This window comes from Penicillium maclennaniae (assembly GCF_028827695.1).
Source record: "Penicillium maclennaniae strain IBT 15551 chromosome Unknown utg000003l:1.0-5670915.0:1.0-5674809.0, whole genome shotgun sequence".
In the NCBI taxonomy this organism is placed as follows: domain Eukaryota; kingdom Fungi; phylum Ascomycota; class Eurotiomycetes; order Eurotiales; family Aspergillaceae; genus Penicillium; species Penicillium maclennaniae.
In genome coordinates this window covers 2,499,555-2,517,515 of record NW_026623215.1, presented here as the reverse complement: position 1 = coordinate 2,517,515, position 17,961 = coordinate 2,499,555, and the positions used below count along the sequence as shown (strand labels likewise).

At 52.1% G+C, this 17,961-nt stretch overlaps 5 protein-coding genes across 5 annotated transcripts; 2 read left to right on the top strand and 3 right to left on the bottom strand.

Annotated features, from left to right (window-relative positions):
- Window positions 1-348: 348 nt before the first annotated feature.
- Window positions 349-1,446, top strand: N7477_003054 (S1/P1 nuclease; the record flags this gene model as incomplete). Its single annotated transcript, XM_056964717.1, has 2 exons — window positions 349-478; window positions 548-1,446. 2 exons carry the CDS (start codon window positions 349-351, stop codon window positions 1,444-1,446), a joined length of 1,029 nt encoding a protein of 342 aa, XP_056824670.1.
- A 1,221-nt stretch (window positions 1,447-2,667) lies between these two features.
- Window positions 2,668-4,696, top strand: N7477_003053 (Peptidase S10 serine carboxypeptidase; the record flags this gene model as incomplete). The annotated part of the gene is made up of 7 exons (XM_056964716.1): window positions 2,668-3,007; window positions 3,210-3,335; window positions 3,388-3,511; window positions 3,569-3,584; window positions 3,650-3,817; window positions 3,872-4,025; window positions 4,080-4,696. 7 exons carry the CDS (start codon window positions 2,668-2,670, stop codon window positions 4,694-4,696), a joined length of 1,545 nt encoding a protein of 514 aa, XP_056824669.1.
- Window positions 4,697-5,968: 1,272 nt separating this feature from the next.
- farB1 (putative C6 transcription factor (Ctf1B)) lies at window positions 5,969-8,648 on the bottom strand (the record flags this gene model as incomplete). Its single annotated transcript, XM_056964715.1, has 3 exons — window positions 5,969-8,118; window positions 8,174-8,349; window positions 8,452-8,648. 3 exons carry the CDS (start codon window positions 8,646-8,648, stop codon window positions 5,969-5,971), a joined length of 2,523 nt encoding a protein of 840 aa, XP_056824668.1.
- A 3,291-nt stretch (window positions 8,649-11,939) lies between these two features.
- N7477_003051 (uncharacterized protein) lies at window positions 11,940-15,027 on the bottom strand (the record flags this gene model as incomplete). Its single annotated transcript, XM_056964714.1, has 2 exons — window positions 11,940-14,370; window positions 14,417-15,027. 2 exons carry the CDS (start codon window positions 15,025-15,027, stop codon window positions 11,940-11,942), a joined length of 3,042 nt encoding a protein of 1,013 aa, XP_056824667.1.
- Window positions 15,028-15,447: 420 nt separating this feature from the next.
- N7477_003050 (MFS transporter) lies at window positions 15,448-17,199 on the bottom strand (the record flags this gene model as incomplete). Its single annotated transcript, XM_056964713.1, has 3 exons — window positions 15,448-16,658; window positions 16,711-17,076; window positions 17,127-17,199. The coding sequence occupies 3 exons, from the start codon at window positions 17,197-17,199 to the stop codon at window positions 15,448-15,450; spliced, it is 1,650 nt and encodes a 549-aa protein (XP_056824666.1).
- Window positions 17,200-17,961: the final 762 nt, after the last annotated feature.

Below are 17,961 nucleotides of genomic sequence, written 5' to 3'. Positions count from 1 at the left end.
TTGCCGATCGCGCGCCAACAGGTCAAGGTCCACCCAATCAGCTGACCTCGACCAGGCATGATGCCTGTCTTCTCACGCAAGGCCCGAAAACTCACACGGCTTCAGCCGTCAATGTGGGCTGCTCGAATGATCTCGCGGGAATGCCTCATTCCAGTCACCACCTCCGCGAGCACTTAAAGCGTCGAGTCAACCTCCCCCAAAACTTGGGTATAATTCTCTCCAAGAGCAGCGGTACCATTGCAAGAGCCGACAGAGCTATCCTCGAGACGGTGACCCTTTGTCCATTTTATTTCGAGGAGTTTCACTGTCATCACCAAGCGCCCTGCCCTGCCTGGACCAGCTCTAGCAATGGCACCTCTATCCAAGATTGCGCTGGTTACGTTGGGTGTGATCAACGGGGCCAACGCGTGGGGTGTTTGGGCCACGCGACCGTGGCATATATTGCCCAACATTACGTTTCCGCGGACACTGCAGCATGGTAAGGCCAATGATCAAATCACCTCTTTAAGCCCAGCCCCCCCGCGCTAACAGTCCTCAAGGGCACAAGGTGTTCTGGGTGACACTTCTACTTCGTACCTAGCTAATATTGCTTCATGGGCTGATACATATCGCACCACTACCGCGGGCAAATGGTCGGCTCCATTGCACTTCATTGATGCGGAAGATGACCCTCCGACCACCTGCAATGTGAACTATGAACGTGACTGTGGCAGTACAGGGTGCTCAATCTCTGCCATTGCCAACTACACCCAGCGTGCGGGCGATGGCCGACTCACCTCGGATCATGTGGCAGAAGCCGTCAAATTTCTTGTACACTTCCTGGGGGACGTAACTCAGCCGCTGCACGACGAGGCGTACGAAGTGGGCGGGAACGATATCAAGGTCACCTTTAACGGCTACAGCGACAACCTTCACTCGGACTGGGATACATACATGCCCGAACAATTAATCGGCGGTTATTCTCTTTCAGATGCGCAGTCGTGGGCAAACAGCCTGATCAGCGAGATCACTTCCGGCAGCTATAAGTCCCAAGCAGCGAGCTGGGTCGCGGGCGACACGATCAGTGATCCTATCACCTCTGCCACTCGATGGGCTTCCGATGCAAATGCCTTCGTCTGCACTGTTGTGATGCCGAATGGAGCGGCAGCTTTGCAGACCGGCGATCTCTATCCCACGTACTACGACTCAGTGATCGACACCATCGAACTACAGATTGCGAAAGGTGGCTACCGTCTCGGGAACTGGCTCAACATGATCTATAGCTCTGAGATCGCCAAGCGCGATCTTGAAGACTTTGTCAAGCAGGACCAAGGAACGGATTCTGGTCCCGATCTGATGGGTCGTGATTTGCTTCCGGAGCCTCGGCCGCTGACTCGGGCAAAGCTGGCTAGGGCAGCCATGGATGGATCATGCTGTAGCTCAGGTGAGCATGACCATGCTCATTGAGTGAGCGATCGTCCAGTATACTCGAGATCACGACGAGGTAATCTCTGATGGCGCGCGTAAGCTATCCATACGCATTTCTGGCCTTTGAAGTTGAAGCAAGCCGGTGATCGTAGCGAACCCCGAATAACAAAATGAGAGAAACTTTTTCTTTTGCACAAGAAGCCATCTAGATGTTGCTGCATAACAGTCACGCTATTCATTGGCAATGAATCATGGTACCCCCAGTAGTCTCCTTGACTTGGGTCAAAGGCCAATTTCATGGACTAATTCACGGAGGCAAAGGGCTAGTTGCCGCAGAAAGGTGAGTTACTCAATTATTAAAAACCGGTCTTAATCTCCTTTTTTTCTTTTACCGAATGGCAATAGGGCACGAATTTGCTCCACTGGCCATATCGGATGGAGTCGCAATCACGGGGAGATATGCATTGAGATGAGGATTGTCGTGAGACAAGAAGACAGTGCAGACAATGAACCAAGGTGGGTCAACGTGCCGAAGGCCACAAGGTGACTCGTCCCGACATCCAACCCTGCTTTCCTCGGCCAACTTCGCGCAACTAAAACTTCTCCATGATCTTGGATGCCTTCTGCACCCCTTCGATTCCACTTCAAAACTTGCTTTACTTGGATTCCCGGCTGCCTAGACCGGACGATGAGCTATCGCATCGCCAATCGTGGCTCCACCTGGCGTTGACCAATCTAGGTGGTGCATCGTCTAAGCGGCGCAGATCTTTCCCCTCACGCCAGCATCGCACCTCATTATCGAGTCAATCAGAGTCGCGCGACATCAGGGAGCCACTGCAGAGGCTGGCGGGGTTTGCCTCCAGCCACCCAGTCTGGCTTTGTTGAGGGGGCTTCCCCTCTTAATCGCGCTAGGTAGCAATACTACCCTCCCCGGAGCTCCTGCGGAGATGTTGGGATGTTCTGAGATTATCTCCACGACGAGACCCTGACTGGCTTCCTGCTGATATATTCGTCTTGGCAGGGCCCCCGCTCACTTTCCTGTACTGGTATCAGCACTGTTGATTATTGAGCCACGGCTATCTCCGGCTTCACAGCGAACATGCTTGTGTGCCGTTGTGACTGGACATTGCATTGAGGCGGCTAAGACCCCTTTGATCGCACCCACACAATGAGATTCTTATATAAATCTCGATGGATCTCCCAATCCTTGTCAGTCTTGATCATCGGTAGTCTGAAAGATAGTCACATCGCTGAGACACGATGCGCGTCAGTAGCTGGATTCCGCTGGTGCTGCCTCTGGTAGCCGCTCGCTCGGTGAATGTGGACGAGTTCGCTCGTCGTCAATTACCTAGTGAGCCCACCGGCGTGAAGACTATCCACACAGCAAACAATGTCACGATTCGATACAAAGAGCCCGGCAAGGAAGGCGTCTGTGAGACTACTCCGGGGGTCAAGTCATACTCCGGCTATGTGGACCTGTCGCCCACTGCGCACACTTTCTTCTGGTTCTTCGAGGCGCGTCACGATCCTGAGAATGCCCCCATTACACTCTGGCTGAACGGTGGCCCTGGAAGTGACTCGCTGATCGGCTTGTTCGAAGGTGAGGAATTGTCGAGCTCCTAGCTTCAATCCACTGACTCATTTGGTCGGGTATAGAGCTAGGACCCTGTCATATCGACGAAAAAGCATGAGTCCTACGTCAACCCCCATTCGTGGAATGAGGTCTCGAACATGCTTTTTATTTCCCAGCCCCTTGGCACAGGTATGCAATTGATGACTGTATCATGCGAAACCCTGCTCAGATCTATTAGGCTTCTCGTACTCCGAAAAGGGAGATGGTTCTCTTAACCCACTTACCGGCTCCTTTGAAGATGCCTCCTTCGCTGGTGTCCAGGGCCGATATCCTGTGATCAATGCCTCTTTGATTGGTAAGTTGCAAATTCACCACGAAATAGGCTCCTGGGCTAACTCGAACCATAGATACAACCAATCTCGCCGCTAAAGCTACTTGGGAAGTCCTGCAGGGATTCCTCGGAGGCCTTCCCAAACTGGACTCAAAGATTAAGTCGAAGAGCTTCAATCTGTGGACCGAGAGCTATGGAGGGTAAGTTCGAAACCTAAGAGGTCAAGTGACAATCGGCAATGCTAACCTAGTTGATAGACACTATGGGCCTGCCGTAAGTATAAAAAAAAAACCGAAAAAAACATGCAATTGTGGCTGGTTTGGGTCTAACCCTGACAGTTCTTCGACCACTTCTATGAAGAGAACGAGAAGATCGCCAATGGTACCGTGGAGGGTATTCAGCTTGAATTTAACACCCTCGGAATCATAAACGGAATCATCGATGAGGCTATCCAGGCTCCTCACTATCCCGAATTTGCACGACACAACACGTATGGCATCGAAGCAGTAAGTGCTCAAGCCTTTACATCTCCTGCATGACACGAACTCATAATCTCCCAGGTCAACGAGACTGTGTACAACTACATGAAATTTGCCAACAACATGCCCAATGGCTGCCAGGATTTGGTCGCGACCTGCAAAGCGACCAACCGTACTTCCCTGTCAGACTATGCCCTCTGCACAGAGGCAACAAACATGTGCCGTGACAACGTCGGTAGGTAGACCTTCCTTCCATGTTTTCCATTCCTTGCTGATTCCCCCACCACAGAGGGTCCGTACTATGTATTCAGTGGCCGCGGCACCTACGATATCCGCCACCCATCCAATGATCCTACGCCCCCGAGCTACTACCTGGACTACCTAGCCAAAGATTCGGTCCTAAACGCTATTGGCGTGGACCTCAACTATACACAATCCAACGACGAGGTCTATTTCGCCTTCCAACAAACCGGAGACTTCGTCTGGCCCAACTTCCTCGAAGACCTCGAAGACATCCTTTCGCGCCCCGTGCGTGTTGCCTTGATCTACGGCGACGCCGACTATATCTGTAACTGGTTCGGCGGCCAGGCGATCTCTCTCGCAGCCAAACACAAGCACAGCAAGGAGTTCCAAGCCGCCGGGTATGCGCCTTTCCTCGTTGACGGTGTGGAATACGGCGAGACTCGCGAGTATGGTAACTTCTCTTTCACTCGGGTGTATGAGGCTGGCCATGAAGTTCCCTATTACCAGCCTATTGCGGCGCTACAGCTATTCAACCGTACGCTGAATGGATGGGAGCTGCCGACGGGTGAAAAGAAGTTGACTCCTCGGTTTGGGTCTAGTGGGCCGGCTTCTGCGACGCACACTCAGTCGTCGGTTGCCCTGCCGAGTTCTACTGGACACTGAAACTCTTTTTGAAGCCGGGAATCTCAAACCGTGTAGATACAAATATATAGTCAAACGTGTATACCGAGAATTGGAAATTTCAGAATTTTGTGTGAATGATCGGAGCTTCCAATAATGATTAAAGTAACCCAGGACATATAGGATTCGTCCTCCACTCCATGTTATACTAATAGCTACAGACCCCAGAGTCTACATTACTATTCCTTGTTTCAGCTCTTTGTCAAGGGAGTCTCAAGGGAGTCTCAGCCATGACTCACGGCCCAATCCCCGGCTCATCCAACGTCCAAAGATACGAGGCCCCGCAATAGACATACACACAGTATGTACGAAAATACCGAGACTAGAGAAAAAGTTCTAGAAGGACAAGAAACCGAAACTAAGCAGATTCACCAGATTCACAACCATGCACAATCATGCACAATCATGCACCTTTAATGCAACAGACTATCCCTCTGAATAAACTGCACAACCCGGCATGACGGGACACAAACATGGTTCTGCCCAAAGAGGAAGTTACCTCGGCCCAGGAGAGAGTTCTCCCCATCCGCCCCTTCGCGGGGCCTACCAAAAAGGGGGTAACTCAAAAGCCCCCAAGAGCCATGGAAAAGGGATCTCCAGGGTCCAAGAAAGTCAATGGCCCTTTAGTTGGGACTCAAAAGTGGAACTAGTTGGGACTTTTAGCCCCGTGGCACTCATTTCCGGACCCGCCGTGAGGGTTACCATCCCCGTTCCGCTGGGCATTCAGCCTCCCACTAGACTTACTAGGCCTGCCGAGTCCTGTTCTTGCCGTGGAGAGAACGGAATCGGAATGATGCCAATCCCGGCTGGATGGCCAGGGCCAACAATGCAGATACAGCTACAGCTACAGCTACAGCTACAGATACCGATACCGATACAGATGCAGAATGAGGGTGAGCGGAAGTAGCATGTGATACCGACTCGGCATCGGCGATGGCCGGAAGTCCAACTCATCATTCCACTAGACATCGAGGAATGGAAGAAATGTCAAGTCCGTCATTCACATTGCTCATGCTTTTTTTGAATCCAATCTATTCAAGTACATAGGGGCATCATCATGGTCATGAAAATAGAAATCAAAGAAATCAAAATCAATCCGATCTTCCCAGAGAAAGTGGGAAATGGATATCGCCAAAACACCAATCACCCAACCCCGTAATAAGACAGTGAATTTGAGAGAAGAAGAAAAGACAATCAAGAAAACCACGCCCCGCTAATAAACCCAATAGAAGAATAGAAGCACATGTGTGATATTTATTCATTCATGATTCCGAGATCTGTGTCAAGATCAGCCGTCAAACCGGGCCGCATAGCCTCGGCGTCTGGGCCCGTGGTGCGCTCGCGCTCCGCAAGATGCGCAAAATTGATCGCTTTCGAATCGGAATCAAAGCCCATGACGTTCACGTCGAAATCAAACCCCTTGTCCCCGGCAGGCTGGTCTTCGTCAAAGAGATCATTTCCAGCCGCATCGTCAAAGTTGATCAGCGCGTCGAAGTCGTTCTGGGTGACTTCGGCATCGTTGGCCAGATCCATCAGCTCAGTGAGACTCATTTCCGGGTTCAGCTCAGGGATCGCAAAGGCGTCGGTGATTTGATTGCGGGGGTTGAGGTTGTTAGTGCTCCCATTCTCGCTGCCATCAGACTGAGGTGGGGTCGAGGCGAATAGGTCCCCGGTGGGCCACCCGCCTGCCGGGGCCGATTTGGGGTAGGTGAGATCGGGGATTTTCTGGGCCAGGGAATCGGGCGGCGGGGTCAGGGCATTGGCGCGGGAAAGGAGGTCGAATGGGTCGTTACTGTTGGTGGTCTTGCGGGGGCGCGATGACACGTCTTGAGGTGCGACAGTGAGTTGAATGCCGGCTTTACGGATGGCGGCTTCAAGGAAGGAGGTTGCAAAGTCGGCCGAGGCATAGATCTCACGAAGGCGTTGCAGAATGCGCATGCATTGATAGAACCGCTGGAGGCTGGTCATGCGCACGGTGGGGTCGCTGGACTTGATGTCCAGTAAGTGAATGATGACGGCGGGGAGAAGGACGGTGACACCGGTCGTAGGGTAGTAACGGGTCAAGTCCAGAGTGTGTAGGTCATGGGCGATGTTGGTGATTTCCACGGCGGCGAATCGCACTTTGTTGCGAGACATCTCCTGCAATTCGGCGTCCGTGGATGGGAAAGGGATAGCCGGGAGAACCTGCGGGCGATGCAGGGCGCTAGATGTAGTCAAGTAGACCATCTTCAGGAGAGCACGGTGCGAATGGAGCACCTCATTGGCCTCGGACAGCTTCGAAAGTCCCGATGGCTGATACTGGGTTTCCACAGGCAGATTCGCAAGCCAATCCTCAAGTTCCTGGTCGCAGCGTCGCACCTCAAAGGTTTCTGCCGTGGATTTCTTGGGTACCAGCATCATGGTCGTCTCCATGGTGCCGCCGAACTTATGACTCAGCACAGAGTACTGGGCGGAGAGCACATGGCTCACACAGAGACAGAGCTTAGCCTTCTCGATGAACATCAATGCCAGCTCTCGCTGGTGGCTAACATTTTGAAGAATCTCCGAATCCCCAACCATCTGCACAATTTCGGGTGAGAAAGAATGGAATTCGAAGTCGTCAAGAGTGAGCATAGGTACATCACAGTCTTCATCCTTGACACGCATCGGTCGTCGCATGCCCAGAGCAATCAATCGGTCACGAGTGTATGTGCTCCACCAGATCCGCTTCCACATCCGTTGGCGGCGAAGATCCATCCGCGAGTTGCCGGGATCACGGTGGAGTCCGATGGTGTGCGCCAGAGACAGACTGACCCCCATCCAGTGCCAGGTATCCTTCTGGTCATCGGGGGTCTCGTACCAGTAAGTCATCAAAAGCAGAGATTGGACGAGAGAAATGCGGTCCACCTCGTAGTCAAAATCGTAGAGCAATCGAGCTCGCTGGAAAAAAATTTTACGAGCGGTTTTGCGCGTCTGATAGCCAGCAGCCTTCAGGTGTTTGATGTCCACAAAGGCCATTCCAGCAAACATGACAGCCTGGAACAGCAACAGACTGATGCGATGGACTCCATCATTCTGCACAATGGTCTGGAGGAACTCCTCCAGGTCCAACAAGGGCATGTACGTATGGACGTAGTGCACGTAGGCCTTCAGAAGTTCGTTTCGAAGGCTCACATCAGGGATGGAGAGCGCTCCCTTGGCGGCCAAGTAGTCGATATCGTCCTTGGTGAGTCGCGCCGGTAGGCCTCGGATGTAGTCAGGGAGATAGCCATTGGCAGTCCGGTTGGTTCCAAAGGACGGGTCGAGCAACTGTTGAATCTGGAGCGTCGCGTTGGCCAGTGGCATGGTGGAGGGAACGGCCGGGTTCGGAGCCATTCGGCGACGGTAGCGTTCATCGGGGCCTACACGAGTATTCTGAGATTGATCTGTCGAGACAAGTTTAGCAGAATGAAATATGGGTGCGAGTGGATGATGACAAACACAGAAGATGTGGCATATGTTGGCCATGATCGATATCGACCGAGTTCGTCGAGGGTGATGTCGGCACCATGTCTGGCATCTGGATCTCGCCCAGTCGACCAAAAAGCGACGCGTCTTCGGAGTCATCATGGGGCGACTCCGAAGCTTGAGGGTTTTCGTTTTCCACACGCGACTTCCTGTAGAAACCAAAATACTCTTTACGTTAGCTTGAGCTTCTTGTCTATTTTTTCCCTTTCTTCTTCCTCTTCTCCCTAAGGGAATCATTTTGTCAAACGTACTTTCTCCGCTTGCTTTCCGTCACGACGCACTCGACCTGATCGAGGCGACAATTCGTACAGGGCGAGCCATTCTCTACCACGTCACAACGCACTTTGCGAGCACGACAGCAGCAGCAGGCCTTTGAAGCTCGTCGCTTGACAGGACGGTTATGGGCGGCCAGGCCCGAGGCCTTGCGTTTCCCTGACTCTTCAGTCATCGTAGTACTACTCATAATGACCGGGGGCGATTCTGGTGCATTCGAATATAGGAACAGAGAAAAAAAGAAAGAAAAAAAAAAAAGGAATATAGAAAATGCCACCGAGGGCACGAGAAGAAGAGTGGAGAGGGTCTTTTACGGGGGGGAACGCGCTGGGGGCCCGGGGACATGGATGTTTAAGTATGAAGGCAAAAAGGCCCCGGGTCCACTGTTCCACTGTTCCACTGTTTCCAGATGGAATCAGGTTGGGGGCAGATCCCCGTGCCAGAGAGTCAAATGGCGCAGTGACTATTCGCTAGACTGGAACGGGCAGGTATTCCCCACACGAGAGGCATTTCCACATTCGACTTGCGTCACAGGCCTCTACCGGTTTAGCGGCCCAGCATTCGGCCCGGTCACGTTACTCCCCGGATTCGTGCCGGTCGCTGTATATTTTCTGGTTCCGTCAGATGGGCATGGCAATCAGATCGAGGGTAGGGGGGATCCTCGGACAGAACCCTGGCAGAGATGGTTCGAGAGGTGATCCCTTGGTGTTCTGTTACGAAAGTGGAGTCCTAGGAGGACGTCGGAACATCTTACCTAGGTAGTCGACGGTACTCAAATACGCTACAAACTTACAAGAGGTACACAAGGGACACATGGCTAGTCGGCTGTTCCCGACATGGGGCAGATTATCTGTAAATGCTGTGATGCTTCGTTATTGGGATTCCATTTCCTTCACTATCTTCCAACTAATACTCTCTCTCTCTCTCTCTCTCTCTCGCTCTCCGCTCGCTCTCTTTTCCCTTGGCTCGACAGACGACTCTGACAGTCCGGCTTCTTCGATCCGCACATCCGAAATACACCGAATAGGTACCGCCCTAATCCCCACGGCACAATAGGATCGGAGCGGCTAGTGAGCCAGCGGCGGACCGGGGAGAGACTGGAGGACCCAGAGACACCGGTCCAGCCAAGGCTGGAGTAAGAATGGCAGCCGAGGGCGGAGAAGTAGTGGGTCGAGTGGGGAGGTGCGGTCGCAAATCAATCTGTTTTCGTCCCTGTGAATAATTGATCGTCGTGTTCATATTTTGTTTTTCATATTTTGCATCCTGTCATCCGGTCATGATATTCCAAATGGCATGTCTTGACGCTTTCGGTATGGGTCATGGTAATAAAAAAAAATAATGTCCAACAGCCCTCAAAATATATGAGCATCTCGAAATATAGACTGCGTTACGCAATAATGGTAGACATGAACTCCAATTCATTCAAAGTCAACCCCGGAGAGCATCCCGAAGCCCCACCGTAACTATGTATCCAAAACGACACCTTTTTCTCGCATTAATAAGACGAGCGGGTCCAGACCAAGACTACTGCCCCCAGAGAACACACGAACGCCAACAGCCAGTAGAGCACCCCACAGAAACCTCCCCCAGGCATTGGAGGCGAAAGTGCCGACAAGCGGAGGGCAACCATCCCCTGCTCAGCTGCTCTGCAAAATCAAAAAAGTCTAAAGGCCTGGTCCAGATTACATGGAAATAATGCCGCACCCATGCCTCGCGTGTCGCAGCATTCCGCTTGCCAATCTGATTGCCTGAGGACATGAGATCCATGCACCACAAAGTGCCGATTCTCGGATGGGACATTAATGCAGGCGGCAAGAATCTGGACTAATATTTCATGCATTTTCTCTTTTTTTTTTCTTTTTTTTTTTCAATTACTGTACTTATTATCTTGCCTTTTAATGTTGCATAAGCATCAATGTTGAGATCAATGTCAGAAACCCAGTAGCGACCCCAATATCGGAATCGGAGGGTCTGAAATAATCACGTGAAAAAGAAAAGATGAAATCGACAAGGGCAAAGAACCTGACAGAGTATCGACACCACAGAAAAGGAAGGGGAAAAAATTACAAAGAAAACGAAAAAAACAAAGAAGAAAAAAAAAAACACGAAGTGGGGATAATCACGAGGTCATCGGGGCATTGCGGGGCTTGAAATGAGCTTCGTGACTTGTGACTCGACGCCTTCGACAACTCGCGCCTCAACGCTGGAAGACTTTCCTTCTTCATGTGTGGGACTGCAAGCCACGGGGCAAGGTCAGTCCCCGACTTCGCCTCCCATCTCATCTACGGAGTCCTCTTCCGGGATTGTGCGAATCCGGGGCTAGGACGAGATCCGGGGGTGTCCAAGTCTGTCACAGCCGAGCCGGGAACTAAGGTGCGACGCATTCCTTTGCCGAGATGGAGACCCGATTCAGCCTGATAGTTTAGTTTACCTCCCCTCCTCAACACAGTCAATAGCATTTTCTCGAAAACTCGAGGGTAGGGTGCCCCAGGTGTCGGGACGCAGAGGTAATCAGTGGATCGTCTAAGCCTGGATGGTATACAGCAACTATTTGCCTCCCAGTGTGAGGACTGTCATGTCCGGCCATCACGCCGTGTCTGAGCGTAGAGTTCAGGCGAAAATCATGGGGGTTGCGCTTTGGGGAGCCAGGAATGCTGGGGTCCGTGGCTTTTGCGATGATAGCCACCCCACGTTTTTTTCCCGGAGGAAATCCGATGTCTAGGAGGGGCTATCAGCTTACAGTAGCTAGAGGGGGGGCGGTTGCACCCCGCGCCCAATATCTAGTTTTGTCGGAAAAAGAGGGGTTGACAAAATGGCGTCATGATACATGATCTATATCCTGGGCACAGACAAGAAAAAAAATGAACAGCGTGGACAGTTCGGGCGGAAGGATGAAAACGGGCCGGGCGAAGGAGAATCGGCCCCAAGGTAGCATGACTCGGCACCCCGCGATTTGAAGAAACCCGGGGGCCTTGAAGAATTTGACGTTACTTTTTCGAGTTGCTCCTTTGAGTCGCTTTTTTTTGGTTCTTTTTGGGGGGGGGGGGGCTTGCTGGTGTTCGCTCGACTCATTGCTAGGAGGCGACGGACCGTGTTACCACATGTGGACTCCTGTTACCTATTATGGAAGTATCAATAATACATGGAGTCAGTGGAGTTCGAATATCCACAGAACTCCCTCATGTTTCAAAGGCCGATCCATTCTACGTTCACATTTACGCCCAGTGCTACTCATGGAATCAGACCAGGTAGACTCAATATTCGTATCGCATTGGAGCATAGCATCATAACCAAAACAAAAATCAGGTCTGCGAATTGGGGGGGGGGGAATCTAGTGAAACACAAATCAACAGACGAAATTGAACCCCAGACCATGAACGTATTCGCATATCATCATATCCGAGAAGAAAGACCCCCCTAGCAAATATCCCTTAGGCACCACCCCGACCCATTCTCTCAATGGAGCTCATAATACCACCCCGACCTGGGGTGGGAGGGCGATTCCAGACTTGCCTCCACTGTTGCCGCGAGAGTGACCACTGCCAGCTCCGAATTGTGGGATTCTTTTCTTGCCAGATGCAGGAGGGCGGATGCCACTGGATCCAGAGCGGCTTACGCTGCGACGGAAATTCTCAGCGGGAACCTCGCTGGAGGATTGATATTCCTCCTCGGTGGGTCCAACAGACGAGACGGAAACCTCGCGCTTTTCCTGCGCCAGGGGCTGCTGAGTAGGTTGGTTCTGAATCGCGAGCCACTCATCCACAGCAGCGACAAGCTCGCCCTTCTCAGCACGCTCCGATTTGAGCTCAAAGCGAAGACGATCGCTGTCCTCCTTGATAGACGCCATCTCACGCTGCAGACCCTGGATCTGAGCTTCCAGCACGCGCTTCTCGGCTTCGTGGTCATCGTGCTCGCGGCCGATCATACTGGCATTGGCGGCAGCCATGCTGTCTGACTGCGCCGCATCGCGCTCTTCCCTGAGGCGGTCGTTCTCTTGATGAGCATTGGCGAGCTTACGCTCAGCCTCGCGAAGACGCTTCTCCCAGCGGGACTCATAGCTTTTCTTCAGTGCTGCGACCTTGGTCTCGTGCTTGCTTTTGTACAGAGTGTGAAGCTCGCGTGCAACTTTTTCAACCGCATCCTGGACTTCGCGAGCAGTCTCTTCCGTGGATTGCGAAATGTTGTGGCGAGGGCCAGAGACCGTGCTCGATTCCGTGCTAGAGCGTGCAGCAGAAAGCTGGGTTTCAAGCTCGACAATCCGGCTCTCTAGCTCGTCCTTGCTCTTTTCGGCCTCATCGACCTTTCGAGAGAGACGGTCTCGCTCGCGCTCACCGTCCTCCAGTTCAGACCGGACAGACAGGAGCACCGTTTCCATTTCCTTGCCGCGGCGACCCCATTCTTCCTGCTCGACCTCCAATTCTTCCTTCCTCGCGATTTCATGGCGGACCTCTTCCCAAGCCTCACCGACTCGTCGCTCGGCATCGCCAACCGCCGTTTTCAAACTAGCGACCTCCGCCTCTTTGCCACTGAGAGTGGCCTTGAGAGAGGAAATCTCAGACATAAAGGCTGATTTTAGCGACTCAAGTTCTCGTGGCGTGATGATCGGAATTGACCGGGGAGTCGGTGCAGGTGGGATGTCAAAGTCAAGCAGTGAAAACTTCGATGGGGATCGCATCGACTGACGCGTGTTCCTCATGGGTGAGCGCCGGGGAGAGTAACGAGCATTAGATTGCATAGATTGGCGAGGATAGAAGTTCATATTGTCGGTCAGATCAAGCAAGTTGGATGTCTCTCGTGAGAGACCAATATCCCGAGAAGCTCTCCGTCTGGGCGTCGGCGAGCCAATTGGCGAGTCAACATCGTACATCGCACTAGGTCTATATGATCTCCGTGCAGTGCCAGGTGTACTCGGATCCACGCCGAGTCGATAGATATCCGTCCTGGCAGCTGATCCGGGTCCGACGCTACCGCGCATCGACTTCAACGGTGAATCAGCTCGCAGCTTCGCGAATGAAGTCATGTCTGGCAAAGCAGAGAAATTGCTCAGACCGGTGTCGTCCATGGAATCGCGATCGTTCTCGCCCACCACGGGTAGGTCCTTGTCAGCGAGGGTTCTTTTATTTGCTGGTACATCGTCATCATCCTCATGGAGAACAGTACTCATTCCTTCATTGCGCTTGTCTTCCATCATGCTATTGCCGATTGCTGAGCGTTCATGAGTCAAACTTGTATTCGACACATAGCTCTGGTTGTGGATGACACTAGACCCTTCTTCGTAATCCTCGTGAGTCTCTGGATCAGCACGGGTAACCATACCCTTCTTGCAACGATCATTGGCCTGCTCTTCATGATCTTGTGGAGTCTGGTCAAAGGACCGTTTTCGAGGCGTGGCTGCTGTTGACTGGCGTCCATCCACACCCCATGATGTACGCACCGCTGAGCGCCGCTTCTGTACATCGATCGTAGATTCTTTCGGGCTCCTGAAAGAAGACTTCGGGGAAATAGTAGGAGAAGTCTGCTTCGCTCTACCAAATGATTGTCGTTGGCTTTCCCGCAGCCTCTGGAGATCGTTGGTATCCTTCGTGCGTTGCCGGAAAGGTGAGCTGTGCGCTACGGGCGGAGAAGGCGATTTGGCTTCCTCGTTGGACTCGCGCTGGTTATCATTCAAATGATAGAAACCAACCGCCTCTTCCCTCTGCTCGTACCGAAACGGTGAACTTTCGGGCTGCATCGGTTGCTCATCGCGTGGAGGAGAATTTGGGTGCTCGTCATAATGGGGCGATTCGGGCTGTTCATCATAGCTAGGCGACTCAGGTTGCTCATTGTAGCGGGGAGACTCGGGCTGTCCCTCGTATCGCGGAGATTCAGGTTGCTCATTGTAGCGGGGGAGACTCAGGCTGTCCCTCGTATCGCGGAGATTCAGGCTGCTCTTCATAATGATACCCAGGCTCTGCATCAAAAGGAGGAGACTCAGCCTGCAACCCTCGCAACCTTTCCAAATCAACCGTCTCGTCCTTCGCCTGAGGGCGAAAAGGCGAGCTTTCCGGGTTTTGAACGTCAAGTCGCTTGCTCAAAATCGGTGATAATGGCTGCAGCTCGCGCAAGTGTTGAAAGACAACCGTCTCGTCTCTAGCATCAGGACGGAAGGGCGAACTCATGGGGCCCTCTTCTCTCTCTTCCTCTAAAACGTCAAACCGGTGATATGATACGCCAGGCGCACTTAGCTTCCGTCCGTGATCGTTTTGGTACTCTTGCAATTTATAAAAATCAACAGTCTCTTCGCGCGCCTCGTAGCGGAAGGGCGAACTCTGGGGCTCGAAGTCGTCGTTGAATTTCGTCTCGTGTTCGGTCCGGAGGTAATTCTCTTTTGAACCGTACGTGATCGGGCTTTGCGCGTCGTATTCTGTCCACGCGTTTTTCAAGGGACTTTGTGGGATATGATTGGCAGTAGCCTCGTCGAGTGTTTTCGTGAGAAATGGCGACGAGCCGGTCTTTGGGGAGCGCGCTCGCGCATTCTGGCAGGATGGGGATAACGGTGACAGTGGATTTGACATTTTGTCGATTGAAAGGGGCCGACAGCCTGAAAATGTCCCCTTCAGTGGTGTGGAGATGTCATATGGCAAGGTTTCTTGATGTTTGGAAAGATGCGGGTAGTGTTGCGTTGCTAGGTAAACAGAGCTAGTCTGTTTTGGGAATAGCGTTGCCCCACCAAGTATACGAAGACAAATCAACTCGAATGTGGACACAACTCGCTTAGTCTATAACTTTCACTTAATTTCTCATTCTAGAACTTGATGCAGTCGCTAAATCTCCAAATACGCCCATCTATAAGCGCCATAAATCATCAAAGAGTATGTACATCACAATTTGCGAATCAAGCCCGACTTGACAAGCAAGAATAAAAGCTAGGCATTTTGAGAATCTTTTTCGTCAAGGTCTCGTTCCTGTATTCATCACCGTGGTTCTCACCGAGCTTATACTGCTGAGGGCTCAGCATTGGAACGCTGCTCATCAACATCAGTCACAAGGATGTGAATGATTTCTTTCGGAGGCTCATTCGCAATGGGTACGAAGTGGCACGGCACGGCAGGCTGTACTGTAGCCGAGGAGTGCTTCTTGCGCTGGATGAACCATAGTTGTGCCGCTCCAATAAGAGCAACCAAGCTGCTGCCCCACCAGGCCACAGCAGTGCAACCTATGTCAGCGCCGGAACTGTAAAGATATCCAGCAACAGGAGGGGCGACCGTGCGGGCTGCGGCACCTGCAGAGGCAGCGAGACCGTTGATCTTTCCCATGACCGAGTCCGATGGACTGGCTTGCTTGATGAGAATCAGAAGAACCGGGTAGTCGATAATAGAGAGGACATTGCGGACAATAAGGCATGCGTAGATACCGATAAAGGTGAGATGTTGCGGGAGGAAGACCAGGAAAGGGACCATGAAGTATGCGATGGGATGTAGAATCGTTACGATGACGAACAATCTCCAAACCCCGAGCCATTGAGCCAGCGCTGGGAAAATGAGGCTCTGGATAACGAGAGCAATAATTCCGTCGGTAGACATGACTACGCCAACTGTTCGAGTTGAGAGACCGACACCTCCAGGAATGTCGAAAGGCGAAGTATGACCAGTCGAGATATCTCGAGTGTTCTTATCTTGCAGAAAGATAGGCAAGAGGTGATCGTAGGTCATCGAATGGTAGGTAAAGATTGACAGCGCGACGACCAGCATGGTGACCTTCCACGTAAAAGCTTTAGGTTTCAAAGACTTCTTCCATGCAGGAGAGGAGCCATCCGCCTGAACCTCCCAGTCCTCATCCTCGTGTAGGTGGACCTGGTTAAACGTTCCGTAGGACTCGGCACGAAGATCAACACCTGCATTGGCAGTCGCCCCCGATGTCGCAAGGAGAGGCTGCTCGACCGAAGTATGCTCGAAGAATCGGTGTGTGTTGCCTGGTTGCATATCAGGATGAGTCTCCTGTAGAAATAGCCAGCTCCCGAGGATGCTCAGTAGGAGCATAACAGAACAGACAAGGTTGGGCAAAAGGTAGGGGAAGCGCCCGAAGAGACCACTCGGGGGAAACAGAGAGGGGAAACCCTCCGAAGGTCTGGCAAGGAGACCTCCAATAGCTGGCCCAATTATAGTTCCGATGGACCAGACAAACGGCATGATGGCGTAAGCCCTGGCTATAGAATATATTAGCTCAAGGTAGAAATAAAACAGTGCCGTGGGACTTACGTTCGTGTTCGGGACGTTTCACCAACTCGCCGACCATGGTCTGAATGACGCCGATGTTTCCATTCAATGCACCTCCCAAGGCCCGGCCTGCGAGAGCAATCCAGAAATTGGGAGCAAAGCCCACCATAAGCAGGGAGAGCATGGTACCAAAGCAGCCGAAGAGCAGCACGGGTTTGCGACCTAGTCGGTCTGACAGACTGCCCCAGAACATGCCTGTCATAGCTTCAGCCAGAGAGAATGCCGAGATGAGGATTCCGGCATAAAAGGAGGCATCACTGCCACTGGCCATCTCGAAATCCTTAACCATTACCCATGAGTAGGGAAAGATGGAGGTCAAAGCGATCGGCTCGGCCACGCGACATATTGCTACGGATCATTTAGTGATAGCCAGTATGAGGAATAGGAGAGGAACTCACCTAAAAGGAAAAGCTGCGCAGTGGGAAAATTGTCGTCGGGCGCGATCGATCTTGCCTGTGGTGTTAATGCCATAGTCCGTCAGAAGTATCTGAGACCTTACGGCTATCCCTCCCTACGCCGAGTCTTCTGATCTTTCTGTGTCGGATAATGGTGCACTATTTTCCTGGCTGGCGTTGTTGATTCCTCAAGCTGGCTCCAGGTTGCTGGCAGGAGGGAGCAAAATTTATTGAACGGGTGAATGGCGGGAGAGGAAAAGAGGAGGGAAAAGAGTCTGCATTTCTGTTACCAAACCGGGACTCGGAGGGGCCCGGGCTAGGACATAAGAGGAAACTCTGCTTGCGATAAGGGAAGAAACCCCTGGAATGTGGACACCCTAATGCGGGGAAGCCCTTGCTATATGTTTATTTTCATACATTTTGATGATCCAAACCGGCTAGATTTACAATTCACTTGTCTTCACTTGTCTCATTGCATGTTGTGTCTATAGTGTCTATAGTTGGCCATCGGCGGGGGTACCTGGAAGTAAACGTAAAACTCTTCGGGTGGCGACTCCCGGCACACGTTGCCTTGTGGTTCCGGTTGCATTGGGCACATGACCTCGCCGACAAATCTGCCGAAATGCACCTTGTTCTTTTCCAAGGCTCACATTATCGATTGACTGTTTCACCAGTAACTCCACAATGCAAACATCACCACCAAAATAGGACATGAACTACTTACCAGACACGGTCGTCCGAGGCCCCACTCTTAGCGGCCGTTGGCTGTTCCTTAATCACATATGCACCAATCAGGGCTGTCGATGCGGCCCACACGGTTATCGGCCTGCATTGTACA